General features: G+C 47.2%; 1 protein-coding gene across 2 annotated transcripts in view; it reads left to right on the top strand.

Moving 5' to 3' along the window:
• Positions 1–10,228: 10,228 nt before the first annotated feature.
• The window catches only part of Eefsec (eukaryotic elongation factor, selenocysteine-tRNA specific), a 214,559-nt gene continuing 209,752 nt past the window's right edge, over positions 10,229–15,035 (top strand). For both annotated transcript variants that reach the window (XM_041644817.1, XM_041644812.1), the window contains exon 1: positions 10,229–10,534. In XM_041644817.1, the coding sequence (XP_041500751.1) occupies positions 10,261–10,534 (274 nt within the window). In that variant the 5' untranslated portion in view covers positions 10,229–10,260. The remainder of the gene's footprint in view (positions 10,535–15,035) is intronic.

Here is a 15,035-nt window from a genome sequence, read left to right as displayed (position 1 = left end):
TGACAAAACAACAACAACAACAACAAAAACTATTCAGCACACCATATGACCCAGCATTTCCTCTTCTCAGCATTTACCCTAGTGAAACTTATGTGTCTTGCATGCATGTGCAAGTGTGCGTGTGTGCGTGCTCAGGTGAGCACACACACATGCATACACACACACACACACACACACACACACACACGCACACTAGTATCTAGGGCAGTTTTGTCACAACTGTCAAAACTGAAAACAGCCCAAGTGTCTTTCAACAGGGGTATGGAAAACAGTGATGCTCTGCCCACACCATGGAAGACCAGAAGTGATAAAAAACCAGCATGCACCACAGTTAAACAATGTGTGGAGTCTCATGTGTGTTACCTGGGGTGAGAAAAGCCTGACTCAAAGAGCCGTCTCCTTTTCGCTGCTACTTAAAGAATTCTCTGAGAAGGTGAAGATCAGAGGGACAGGAAACCAGGAACAGTGGCTGCCAGGAACTAAAGGGGAGGGCAAGTTTGATCATAGGTATTTGTTAGAGGGTTATGGGCCTGTTTGTGTGTCTTGATCATGATAACATAACAGGTTCTGGATTCTATGAGTGAATCAGAACGAATGATTTAAGAGTAACGGTTTGACAGTGAAAGTCCAGAGATTGCTAGATTACAGAGGTAACTAGATTGCTAGATTAATGGGATTGTTGGGTGGATGTTGGGTATGAAGAGATGTGTAAATTCGGGGAAGATGGGGTTCTTGTCAAAAGCATGGGGAGGAGAGGCTGATGGAGCAAGATGGCAGGTGTGGTTAGGAGTCTCATTTTTGTTTGCTCTGAAATGTCTCACTCTGTAACCCTGGCTATATAGAAATCACTATATTAGACCAGGCTGGCCTCAAACACATGATCTTCCTGCCTCTGCCCCCAGAGTGCTATGATTATAGGCATGTATTACAATGCCTGACAGGAATTGACTTTAGCTGTTGGGGTATATGGAGGCAAGGTCTCATGTAGTTCACCAGGCTGGTCTTGAACTTGCTTTGTAGCTTGAACTCTTTCTGTCACTCTCGTTCAAGTACTGGTCTTACAGGTATGTGCCAAGATGTATGGCTAGGAATTTGATTCTTGACAAACCTACTGGACTATGACTACCACTGAACTGCAGAGACATCTGGGTGCCACCATGCCTGGTTTATGTGGCCCTAGGGATAGAACCCAGGGTCCCATGCATGCTAGGCAAATACTGTACTAACTGACCTATGTCCCTGGCCCTACACTTCTTTTAGGAAAAAGCATATAGGATGATACAATGAAGCCTCCAGATGAGTCATCCAGCTCAACAGTAATCAACCCACAGCCACTACACATTCCTCTTCTTTTAACTTTCTAGTTTGGGTAGCTTTTAATTCTCATAATTTCAAATATACCATAACGGGTGCTAGAGAGATGACTCCATGGTAAGAGCACTGGCTGCTCTCACAGAGGGTAGTGCTATGGACCCTGCTATGAGGAACCCATTGTGGCAGGAGCCGGTTCAGTTCCAACCACCCCAATGATGGCTTAAAACTTTCTATAAGTCCAGTTTCAGTAGATATGATGCACTCTTCTGACTTCTGAACGCACTGCAGACATAAGGTGCACTTAACACACATGCAGACACAACACTCATACACATAAAGTAAAAATAATGTATGAGAACTCAAACATAGCATAGTGACTTTTAAAGTACATTTGTTGTCTTCACAGTATTTTTTCTAGCAAATACAAAGCAGAAACACTCTACTAGAACACATCTTCTTGTAAAGACCTCTTTCCTTGGGGGCAAAGGGAACAGGTTGAGACTTGCAAAGCTCGCAGAGCCACTGTCTTGAAACACCATTCAAAAGCTGATGGTGTCCCAGGGACATCATCCAAGATGGAGGGGTACTAAAGGGAGGGGAGGAAGGGGAAACTGCAGTTGGGATGTAATATATGAGAGAATGATAATAATAATAAACAGTGTGGGTGGGAACCCCAGACATCACACTAAACAGATTTTAAGGGGGTGGGCACAAAATAACCGATACCGTGTGTTTCCCTCCCGAGGTCCTCTGGTCATCAACGCATAATGAACAAAAATCAAATGCTGGGTTCCTGGAACTGGGCATGGAGGAGGATGGGCACTTTTTGTTTAATGGTTTAGTTTCATATGTGATGATGCACAGCTCTGGAAATGGAGGGTGGGGTGGTTACACCTCAGTGAGAATGTGAGCAATGCCACCGAGCCATATGTTCTGAGATGGTTTTTTTAATATTTATTTATTTATTATACAATATTCTGTCTATGTGTATGCCTGCAGGCCAGAAGAGGGCACCAGACCCCATTACAGATGGTTGTGAGCCACCATGTGTTAGCTGGGAATTGATCTCAGGACCTTTGGAAGAGCAGACAATGCTCTTAACCTCTGAGCCATCTCTCCAGCCCATGTTCTGAGATGTTTAAGCTACTAACATGTTAAGTATAAATTACCCATTAAAAATTATGTTGTTAAAACAAAAAAAGCTGATGGTGACAGTTTGATGGTCTGTGACCCTGGGCTGGCCATGCGTCTAGATCCTACACAGAAGGGACACGTTACTGATTCTACAACACACATCTTAATGTACTGGGATCCTTTTTTCTGTGCTCCTGGTCTTGGCCTCTGAGTAGCCCTTTGGAGCCTCCTTCCTTGATATTCTGATGGCCACACCATCATGCTAACAGTACACTTTGAAAGACACCCTTGGGGTTAGTTTAGCAAGTAGCTTCTCTTTCCCAGCCTCACACCTTATACCTGCTGCTCTGTCCCTGATGATCCTGCTGTCAGTCTTTATCAGTCTCCCTTGGTCCCATGCATGGGTGGCCTTCTCACCGTCCCTTTGCCCACTCCAATGTCTCTTCTGTAATGAGCACTGGGGCCCTCAACCACACCATCTGTGGTGGTTTGAATGAGGATGGTGCCCATGGGCTTTTAGGTTTGACTCTTTGGTCACTAGGGAGTGACACTAATTGTAAGGAATAGGAAGTCTGGCCTTGTTGTAGGAAGAGTGTCACTGGGGTGGGCTTTGAGGTTTCAAAAGCCCATGCCGAGCCCAGAGTCTGTCTTCCTGCTGCCCGTGAATCTGGATATAGACCTCTCAGCTACTTCTCCAGCACCATATCTGCCTGCATGCCTCCATTCTCCCCACCATGGTGATAATGGACTAAACCTCTGAAACTATAAGCCAGCCCCAATTGAATGCTTTCTCTTATAAGAGTTGCTTTGGCCATGGTGTCTCTTCCCAGCATGAACACTGACTAAGACATGGGTGGTCTTTCTCATTTACCTCATCTCAGCCGTCACAGCATGAACACTGACTGAGACATGGGTGGTCTTTCTCATTTACCTCATCTCAGCCGTCTATTTGTCTCATTTGCTACTCTGTCTCCAACGTTACAGTGGATGAGAGCAGATGTTTGTGTTTGTTAGAAAACTGAGAAAATGAAGTAATGAAGATTTAAAAGTAAATAAAGATTTAGATTTGGAATTACATTCTTCAGCTTCCTGTATGCTAACAGAACGCCTTGGATGATCAACTTAGGAAGAAGAAAGGTCTGGTTTTGGCTGGGCATGTTGGAGGTTTCATCCATGGTCAGTTGGTCCCATTACTATGGAGCCTTCAATGAGGTAGTACATCGTGGCAGGAGTTTGTAGCAAAGAAAGCTGCTTACCTCTTGCCTGTGGGTGAAATAGAAAGGAGGAAGAAGGGGTTGAGGTCTCCAGGGCACACCTCAAGGACCGCAATTCCTCTGATGAGGTCCCATACCTCAGAGATTCTGTCACCTCCCAACAGTGTCCAGGCTGAGACAAGCCTTTGGCACATGGGTGTTTGGGAAACAGGCCCCAACTGTAGCAAAGATCGCCCAGATTATCCAATTCAACAAGTACAATGTCCAGGCAGTAGGAAATCTTGGTGAGTCCCAACCTCTTACCCCAAACTCTAGGACCAAATACCCTAGAAGTCACAACTTTTCAGACACAAGGGAAGATCCAGAGGGTCACTAGAAACCTAACATATGCCTCCCATGTGGCATGGAGGACAGCCCCTCACATCATCCCTGTGTCTGGATGGAAGCATGGGCACTGATAATCAGGTACAGCAAGATGGTGCAGGCTATGGTATGTTGCCAGCTCGACAAGACACTTGCCATTTTCAGAGCATTTTGGAAATACAGACCCAAGGCTGGAGAACTGACTGTTTTAAAGTTCAGATCACCTTTCATTCTTCCTAATACTTATTACAAAACGTTCAAAAGCACAGCGATGTCGTAGAATTTACCGCTGTGCACCCACCTGCACTTGTGCTTTCCCCATAGCTGCGACAAGGTGCGTGATAAGCGGCTAAGGGAAGGAAGAGTTTGTTTTGATTTATGGGGAGAGGGTGCAAGCATGAGGGAAGGGAAAACATGGTAGCAGGAGGGTGTGGGCTACATTGTTTCACAGGCAGGCGGCTGAGAGGGGAATGTGTCTGCTTCCCTTGCTTTCTGTCATTTAGTCAGGCCATAGAACAGTACAGCCCACAGTTAAACCATCTCAACCCCCCCCACCCCCCCTCCGCCACAGACACAAGCAGAGGTGTGTGTGTCTCTTAGGCGATTCTAGATCCCACACAGTTGACACGATTACCTCATTCACCCATCACCTGAACTTTACCAATCCCATTTTACTCACGTACTTTATCACATACACATCTGCCCGGCTCCTCTGTCTAGGGAAACACTTTACCATGAGCTCAGTCCCAGGCTGTGTTGTTATTTGTGTTGTGCTTTGTTTTGAGATGGAGTTTGACAATCTTGTCCATGTCGGCTTTGAACTCCTGGATTCAAAGACTTCCTGTTCCTTAGCTTCCAAGGTCCCTGGCTCACCCGGTGTGACCTAGGCATCTCTGACGCATTTTCAAGCAGGTGACAGAAGTAGCATCCTTCCTCTTCAGTACTCAGGCACACATGTCACTCTTGGAGCTCAACGGTGCGTTTTAGGGGTTTGGGGGAGGGATGTAGAATTTCCATAAAGTGCACAGATCTGAAGTATATACTAAGTGCATGATCTCTCTCTCTCTCTCTCTCTCTCTCTCTCTCTCTCTCTCTCTCTGTGTGTGTGTGTGTGTGTGTGTGTGTGTGTAAAGCTTTATCAAGGCTCAGAATATTGTAATCAGCTCAGAAAATGCTTTCAAGTTTCCTTCTAGTTCATTTCCGGTCCACCCCTACCCGCAGAGACACCCTTAGCACTGTCTAAGCTTTTTCCACCAAAGATGGTTTGCCTCTGGGGCAGTAACTTTGAAATCTTCTCTCAAATTCCATCCTTAAAACTTCCTGCTACCCCGTTTAGCTCTACCCTGTCTCAGGTTGTAACAGTCATGCCTGTGAGCACTGTTCCATTTGGGTGAGCTGTGAACCCACCTCTTATAAATACCTTATAAATACAGTGGCTGTCCCTCTCCCTTCTGCCTGTCCTGCTGCAAGAAGAAACTCTCTCCCTTGAGGCCCAGAGTTGTTCCAAAGTCAACCCATGAGGGGGCAAGATGGCTCAGTGAGTAAGAGCTCTTGCAAAGGACCTGCCTTTGGTGCTAACACCTACATGGTAGCTCACAACCCCCCGTAACTTCTGTTCCTGGGAAACCGATGCCTTCTTCTGACCTCTGTGGGCACCACGAATGCACATGATGCAGATACACATGCAGGCAAATTAGTCAAACAAATATAATAAACTATAGCTAAGAATATTTTAAATATTCAACACATGAAGTTCACTATTGAGTCTGATGTCAATATTACATTAAAGCTTTAAAACATTAATTTTGTTATTGTTGTTTTTCAGGGTTGGAGACGGAGCCCAGGGTTCTCTGTGTGTACTGGGTGAGCACTCTGCCACTGATGACACCCCTAGCTCTTGTTTCATTGAGACAAGGTGGATAGATAGCTCAAATTGGCTTCTGCCTCTTGGGTGCGGGGGTTATGGGCATGTGCTATCAGGCTCAGCTCCCTTCATTACAGGTTTAATACAGCTCCTCTGAAATGCCTGGGACGGGATGTATTGAAGATTTCAGGGGTTTTCTTCCCATTTTAGAATGCTTGCATACACACAATATGGTAACTTGGAGGTGGGACCCAAGTCTGGACATGAAAATCCTTGTTCCACACAGCCCGTGTGTACGGAGCCTAGGGGTACTTTTATGTGCCAGCTTCCGGGTTCTCATGTTTTGACTCTTGCCTGTCACATGAAGTCAGGTGTGGAATTTTCCACTTGCCGCATCATGTCAGTGCTCAGAAAGCTTCAGATTTGGCTGTAGTTTGGATTTATGGAGTAGAGACGCTTGATTCTTACTGTTTGTCAGGATTTTATGTAGGGCAGAGGTGAACAGTGAGCTTACTTGAAGCCAAATCCTGTTCAGGACATTTTGTTAGTTGGAATGTCCTCTAAAACTCTTGTTACCTGCCCGCTAAACTCCCTCCTAATTATGCCCACTGTTTTATCACTGGGTTTCAAATAAACAGAGTTTGATTTTAAAACAACACTTTTATATTTCAAACAGACTTACTGTTTCCTGTTTGCAAAATGGAGACACAAAATTTAGGGGTCATTTTTCTAAGGGCACTAATTCATATGAGGACCCCACTCCCATGACCCACTTAGTCCTAATGACTTGTCTCCAAATGCCATCACAGGCACGGGGAGTGCCAAAGATCTAGCACACAAACCTGTGGCAAACACAATTCGGTTCACAGCAGGGACTCTAGGATGGAGTCTTGGAGCCTCTTTCTGCAAATGCATATATGGCCTGGCCCATCACAGAGGCAAACTGGCTGAACTTTAAGCTTGGCCACTATCTGAGTAAAACTGCCACCATCTTCATTAAACCAGCTGTGCTTGCTTCCCAAGAGTCCGTCATGATCAGGCCTGTGGCCTGATGACATATTCCCTCCTAGGAAGGCCTCAAGGAGGGTCACTGGACCTTCACCAGGGTATCTGGCCACTCCTCCAAGCCATGTATATTTAGTTCAGCCCTAATTGCCCGTGGCCTCAGGACCTCAGGGAGGGACTAGATATACAGGCTGGTGTAGATTAGGGGAAAGAGGCTTCATCTGTGAAGCTGAGGGGAAGCCATTGTCCATGATCTGGGAAGACCTTCCAGTGCAGTTGCTCTGAGGTCACCGACACTTCTAACAGTGACCCCTCACCCATATTCACCAGTAAGCCAAGTAAACGCATCCCGAGGATGAGCCAAGGTAGAACTGCCCTTTGGTTTGTCCTTGGAACCTTAGGAAGGCAGATGTCATTCACATCTGCCCACTGTAATGGATTATTAAAAATGCTGCAGGATCCCTGACGGTTGTAGGTCCCCGAGTAGTAGCTGGTCCAGGGTAGGGAGACATGTGGCGGCTGGCAAGAGACAGAGACATGGATAGGCACGCCATGCAGAGTGAGGTTGGATATTTTATTCAGTGGGTTATGGAGGGAGAAGGGAGAAGGGGAGAAGAGAGAGAGAAAGAGAGAGAGAGAGAGAGAGAGAGAGAGAGAAGGAAGGGACAAAAGGGGAGAAGGGGGAAGGGGAGAAGGGGGAAGGGGAGAAGTGGAGAGAGGCAGAAGCTGTCTCTTCAAGAGGGAGACGGAAAAGAGGGAACTCAGGTAGGAAGCTGAAGATCAGCCTGTCTCAGCAGAGGGGGGAGGGGAGGAGTGAGGGTGGCTTCTCTCTTAAAAGAATTCCCACAAAAAGGAATTTTAGCAACAAAAGCTGAAATATTTGTCAGCATTTCAAAGTCAGGCTTTGTGTTAGACAATATTTCATCATTGTGATGAAATGCTTATACAAGGAACTTAAATTTTAGTTTTAGTTCATGACTTCAGAGATTTCAGTACACCGTCATTTGGTCTTGAAATGCTGAACCTGTGGTGGCACAGTAGTTTCTCATCATATTTCATGAGCAAGTAACAGTCTGACTGAACTACTTACTTCCTGGTGTGAGGGAGGAAGGTCATTGGTTAAATAAAAAGAAACTGCTTGGCCCTCATTGGTTAGAAGATAGGTGGGAGGAGTAAACAGAACAGAACGCTGGGAGGAAGAGGAAGTGAGCTCAGACTCCACAGCTCTCCTCTCGGGAGCAGACGCCTCAGAGAGACGCCATGCTCCCAGCTCCTGGGCAGACACACGCGATGAAGCTCCAACCCAGGATGGATGTAGGCTAGAATCTTCCCGGTAAGCGCACCTAGCTGTGCTACATAGAATATTAGAAATGGGCTAGTCCAGGTGCGAGAGTTAGCCTAGAAGAGGCTAGATAGAAATGGGCCAAGCAGTGATTAAAAGAATACAGTGAGCCGGGCGGCGGTGGCGCACGCCTTTAATCCCAGCACTCGGGAGGCAGAGGCAGGCGGATCTCTGTGAGTTCGAGGCCAGCCTGGTCTACAAGAGCTAGTTCCAGGACAGGAACCAAAAGCTACAGAGAAACCCTGTCTCGAAAAATCAAAAAAAAAAAATAAAAGAATACAGTGTCCGTGTAATTATTTTTGGGGCATAAGCTAGCCAGGCGGCCGGGGTGCTGGGAACGCAGCCCCGCCGCTCCAATTACTACACTGGTGGACTGGAAGCAGAGAATGGGGAAGGGACCAGGGACTACTAGATATAGCCTTCAAAGATACAACCATCAAAGGCGCTCCCCCGGTAACCTACTTCCTTCAACTAAGCTTCATCTTACAAAAAAGCCCACCGTCTGGGGCATGAACATCCAACAAACAAGCCTGTGAGGTTGTGGTGGTTTGAAAGAAAATGGCCCCCACAGGGTAAGGTGCTATTGGGAGTGTGGCTTTGTTGGAGTAGGTGTGGCCTTGTGGGAGGAAGTGTGTCACTGTGAAGTCAAGCTTGAGATTCCATACAAGCTCAAGCCATACCCAGTGGTTCAGACTACTTCCTATTGCCTATGTATCAAGATGAAGGACTCTGAGCTCCAGCATCATGGTGGTATTGGACTACACCTCTGAAAATAGAAGCCACTCCCAATTAAATGTTTTTCCTTTAGAAGAGTTGTTATGGTCACAGTGTTTCTTCACAGCAATAAACTTTAACAAAAACAGAGGACAATTCACTTTCAAATGCCAAACCCTCATACCCTAGAAAAATGGAAGGATGAGAAAGCAGGGCCAGCATCCTCTTGGTGTCAGTAGCTGAAACCAAGAGCCCCTTCCTCTTCATGTAGGAGTAGCTACTGCAGTGTTGTTCAGATCTGGAGTCCTCATCTCTCTCCCTTGTGAAGCCCCAGGTACCTTCTTTTCTTTGGGTTTTAGTCTTTGCCAGAGCAACCACTTAGGTTTGTGACCTCTTTCATGGTTCTAGGCACCTTTCAAAAAACCTGAAAGGAGTTGCGCTGACAGAACATTCACCACACATTTTAAACGAAATTTTAAATTGCAGCCTGCCATGGAAGCCTACACTCCATGATGAGTTTTTCCTCTGAGTCAGTGAGGTCCTCTCCCATGTTTTCACAGTGCTTCTAGGTTTCCAAAGGGAACTTCTCAAGCTGCACTGGAATTCTAGTGGCAGAGCTTGACGGGGTCTTACCTGAGCCTTACCAGGGTGCTTACCTCCCCATCTCTATTCTTTCCAGATAGTCCAGCTTAGGCACACTCCTGCTTTCACAGCAAATATGTTGGTCACCACATCCCAGTGCTATGTGTTATTCTTTCGGTCCCTGCCCTGGCCACGCCCACTCCTTTTAACCCCTGACCTCGCCTGCCATTGCGCTCTCTCCCTGTGTTCTCCCCCGTGTACCGAAAGAATAACACTATGTATACAGTCTGCACTTAATAAAGACTGGCAGAAATGGATGATGAACGAAGGAACGTTTTTGGAGGGATGGATTGGAGGATAGAAGGAGGCATGGATGGATGGGTGGGTGGAATGATGGAAGGAAGAAAGGATGGATGGATAGACGACGGATGGGTGGGTGAGTGGATGAATAGAAGGGTGAATACATGGAAGGAGGAATCTCCACTCTCAGGCTTGAGACACTTCGTTGGGGGAGCCCGGTGACAGCAACCCTAGGTAGGCAGTTAGGCTCTAGTCCCACCTTGCTTGTACCCGACATTCTCTGGGCCCCGAGGTAGCGCTGTAGTCGCCCGAGGGCGGAAGCTTCCGTGCCGGAACCGGCGCGCTCGGCGCGAGTTGCGGGGGGGTGCGGCTTAGCGGGCGGACCGCCTAGCCGGCGCTCAAGCGGCGGCGTGCGAGGCGGCGGCGGCATGGCGGGCCGGCGGGTGAATGTGAATGTGGGCGTGCTGGGCCACATCGACAGCGGCAAGACAGCGCTGGCGCGCGCGCTGAGCACCACAGCCTCCACCGCCGCCTTCGACAAGCAGCCGCAGAGCCGCGAGCGTGGCATAACGCTCGACCTGGGCTTCTCCTGTTTCGTCGTGCCGTTGCCGGGAGCTGAACCCGGGACCGACGACACGCAGCTGCAGGTCACACTGGTCGACTGCCCCGGGCACGCCTCCCTCATCCGGACCATCATTGGCGGTGAGCGCGGGCCGGGGCGGGAGCCGGGCTCGGGGTCCGAGCTCGCGGGAAGGGACTGGCCTGACTGCCTAGGCCTGGCCGCCCGCCAGGGAGGCTTGGGGGCTCGAACTCAGAGCCCACAGACGCGAACGCCGTTCCCGCCTTCACTGCCGTGCAGCGAGATGCTTTCCTAGAAAAACAATCAAGGAAACAAACCCTGCAAAAAGTGTGTACGCAAAAGTTTCAAAAAAAGTCACCATTCACCTGACGTTTGGTCTCTCCATTCTCTGTCCCTGACATTGTTCCCAGCGTCCTATGTATGCATGGTTTCAGGAAAAGTACACAGAAATGCCGGCAAATCGCGGATTTGAAAAGATCCCGGCTTTTCTTCTCCTGTTGTAGTACTTCCGGGAGGGACCAGAGAGCGCAAACCTAGTGCCCAGATCATAAGAGGCAAGTGCCCTGTCCCTGGGCTCTTTCTCGACACCTCATCTCTCCCTTTTTATATACAAATCAGCACTGTCTGGAGACTGCTCCGTATCGAAACATAAAGTTCCATCACTCAGTTTTAAAACTCACACAAAGTTCCATTATGTACACTTACACCAGCATTTTCTTGATAGACTTTTGTGGTTTTTCGAGGGCTGGCTAGCCATGCAGTAGTGACTATTCCATCCAGAAGGCTTTGGGGCGTGCCCTAGTGTAGCAGAGTAAGTTGGGTCTGAACGGTCTAAGGCAAAGGGCCTGTGTGTTTTCCGTCGTGAAGAGTATTGCTAAAATCTACCCCTAGGATTTGTACCGCTTAACTAGTCTTTAAATACAGTCTACTTAGGAATAGGGCTTTATACAAAACCTCTCCTCGCTACCCCTCTTTGCTCAACTCTGGACCCTTTCCATTTGTGCACATAAAACTATTCTTATGCCTTTTAAAATTCCTTTTGCACACTTGTTTAACTACACTTAGGTCTAGAGACAGGACCCCATAACCTGTTTTCATAAGTACCCAACACACACACACACACACACACACACACACACATACACACATATATATGGCTGAGGCTACCTGCTGTAACCCCAGTGACCCATTTCCTGCCTGCCCCCTTGCCCTTGGGTTTCTTTCCAGCAGTTTTCTCTAAGCATATGCCTGGATATATACGGGGCAGATGGTTCATTAGTCCCTGGGCATTCCAGGTCCCAGTTGTGGTAATTGGTTAAGTGCTTTGATCTTTGTGGCATCCTTTTCTCTGTGCTGCAGGCAGTCTGAGACCGGTTCCCTGTTTCACTCAAGTGGAAAAGGAGGCTTACCTGTCCAGGGTCACTCTCTTACACTGTCTGTTCAACCCATAATCCACTCATTAAAGACCACACAGTAAAGAAGCAAACAAAACTAACATTTCCAGCTTTATTCTGACTGGTCATATTAAAAAACGTTATAGAAAATGTCCTCCAAACTAGTGTAAGTTGGAGGTGGAGCACACGGGGTAAAGACTAGAAGGTGGGTTGGCCCATGTCTCAGTGGTAGAGTGTTTGCCTAGTGTGGAGGAATCTCTCAGTTCTATCCTCAGTGTTACCAACAAAAAAGGAAAGAACAATTAAGTCTTTTCTGGTAAATACAAAATCTGCCTTGTAATAACTTCATGATTTTTCATCTTTATGATGGTGTACAAATGATACAAGTTCAATAAAATTTTGACCTTTCCTAGTTTGTGACTTGGTTGGTGGTCAGGACACTGAACAAAGCAACAAACTCAAGCTCCTAGTCAGCCTTAAGGTCCAGAGGGCAAACCACTGCTTACCACACACTGGCTGCTAAGGTGGCAGGCCAGAATGTCTGTGCAGTGCATTTCTTAACTTACTATGCTTTTAACATACTGGAACTGTATTGGATGTAGCTTGGTTGTAAGGGGAGAAACATCTGAAATATAGGCCAGGCAAAAGGACAGGCATTCTTTTGGAGGTGTGCAGAACTGGGTTTGCTGCTTTTTTCCTTCCTAGACGTGTGGCCTTTGAACCTAGTTCTGGATCTTGCATCACTACTGGATAATGCTAACCATGCAGTTATTTTCTGACATGGCTCTTTTCAAATACTTACGCTTCTTGGACAAACTTTGCAGGAAGCATGTTTATCACGTAGCCACTAATGAAGTTGGGACTTAGGAATGCAGATAGTAAGCTGGACTATCAAGGCTTGCCTGTCTCCCAAGCTGGGACCTTTCCTTGACACCAGCTTCCTCAATTCCTGCCCACCCCTTCCAATATGTACATTCACATAGAGCCTCTTTGGTGACAAAACAGTTTCAGTATTAGCCCAGTATATATGATCAAATGGCTACCGTTTCAGTATTAGCCCAGTATATATGATCAAATGGCTACCATTTCAGTATTAGCCCAGTATACGTGATCAAATGGCTACTGTTTCAGTATTAGCCCAGTATATACGATCAAATGGCTACCATCTGAGTGCTTAGTGTTCTGATTGAGACTATATAACCATACAAGGGAATTTGTTCTCTTCTTGGTTTTGTTGTTTGTCCTTTTGTTTGTTTTGTTTTTGAGACTGGTTTTCTCGTAGGTGGAGACTGCTTATTCCCCGGCTGCCCAGACCCGAAATAATGACATAGAAACTATATTGATTGCAGTACTATTTGGCTAATAGCTTAAGCATATTTCTAGCTAGCTCTTACATCTTAAATTAACCCATTTCTATTATTTTATACTTTACCATGAGGGTCATGGCTTACCGGCAAGGTTCTCACTTGTGGCTTGCGTCTTTCTCCTCTGGCGGCTGCCTACCTCTGGCGGCTGCCTACCTCTGGCGGCTGCCTACCTCTGGCGGCTGCCTACCTCTGGCGGCTGCCTACCTCTGGCGGCTGCCTACCTCTGGCGGCTACCTACATGGCTTCTCCCTGACTCCACTTGCTCTCTCCTCTTTCTGCTTGGCATTCCTGCCTTGCCCTATTCTGTGCTGTTATAGGCCCAAAGCAGCTTTATTCATTAACCAATAGTATTCACAGCATACAGAGGGGAATTCTACATTAGTTTCCTTATATAACCTTGACTGCCCTGGAATTAGCTTTGTAACCTTGAATTCACAGAGTGAATTCCCAAGTGATGCTATTAAAAGTGTGTGCCACCATTACCTGTCTTGTTATTGCTCTTCTTGCTCATATCTTGAGAAAACTACTTTCCGGTGTTAAAATGTGGCCTGACCTCACTGGACTGGTGAGACCATTATTCCTTAGGGAGATTAGATCCCTACCTTCCTTTTTGGGAACCTGGAAGATGGAGGTTTTCCTGTTGAAGGGAAGTATGCTCCTGTTTGGAGTGCCTGTTCTGGCCCATCCTTGTGGCCAGGAGGACCTTGTAGCTGGGCAGTATCCTGTGGACTAGAGACATCACATTGGTTTTTAGTTGAGGAAGCAAGCCTGCCAGGTAAAGTGTACAGGGCTGCTGCTGGAAGCCATCTCTCATCTGTTCTTAGGGCCCATCTATCAGTCTGCCCTTGCCTTCCTGAACTAGCTACAGACCAGATCCTGACAATGCCTTTGGAATTCCACCATTTGGACACTGCTGTCTGAACAGTGGTTGGGGTTATTCACTGTCCCTGTTTTCAGGGGTTCATCAGGTCATATCAGCCCTTGCTTCTAGCTTCTCAGTTCTTTTTTGTTTGATTATTGATATAGAGTCTTTCTAGCCCTAACTGTTCTGGAAATCACTAAGTAGACTAGGCTAGTCTAGAACTCACAGAGATCCACCTGGTTACCTCCCAGGTGCTGGAATTATAGGTATGCACCACCATACCTGACTCTCCAGTATATTATTGTATTTGGACTAATTCACCCTTCTTGTTCCAGGCTCAGTATCCAGGCCCTGTCTTCCTTGGAGCCTCCTCAGTGACTACTTTCCTATGTTTCTGGCCTTCAGTCATGCTGCTGACTTTTCTACTACTTAAGTAGGTCAGCAGTTGCTTTCCCCAAGGTCTTTGCACCTGCTACTGCTTCTGTGGTATGTCAGACTCCTTGTTGCTTGTCCCAGTTCAAATGTCACTTCATTTGTGAGTCCCCCCAACCTACCTCTCTATTGCGTGTCCCTAACCCTTACCCCTCATACTTTCCCATTTCCCTATGCCCCTTGTATGTTGTGTCACTTGTCATTTGCTAGAATTGGGGCTCTGAGAGCAGAGTGGGATCTGACTCGCCAGCACTCTGTGCTGCCTGGGCTGGCATCTAGTAGGTTCTTACAGAATTCTGAGGGATGGAGAGCTGTGTTTCACCTGCTGGCCTAGCTGGTTGTGAGTTAGTGGGCAGAGTTAGGACGGGGCTGACCTCTTTAAGTGCATCCTGGTGTCCAGGAGATGACAAGAGAGCTGACAAAGGCACACTGCCATGCCTCAAGGGATCTCTGAAGTTCTATGCACAGAGGACAGAAGCTAGAGTACTCACTAAGCTGGGCCTGCGGTGCACCTGTCTACCTACTCAGTCTGCTGAGGCAAGAGGATTACTTGGACCAGGAATTTGAG

The sequence above is a fragment of the Microtus oregoni genome, unplaced genomic scaffold (assembly GCF_018167655.1).
Source record: "Microtus oregoni isolate MIOR12 unplaced genomic scaffold, Mior012 000002F_ref0000024, whole genome shotgun sequence".
Classification (NCBI taxonomy): Eukaryota; Metazoa; Chordata; class Mammalia; order Rodentia; family Cricetidae; genus Microtus; species Microtus oregoni.
The sequence above is the reverse complement of the archived record's forward strand: the minus strand, read 5'-3'. Positions and strand labels throughout refer to the sequence as shown.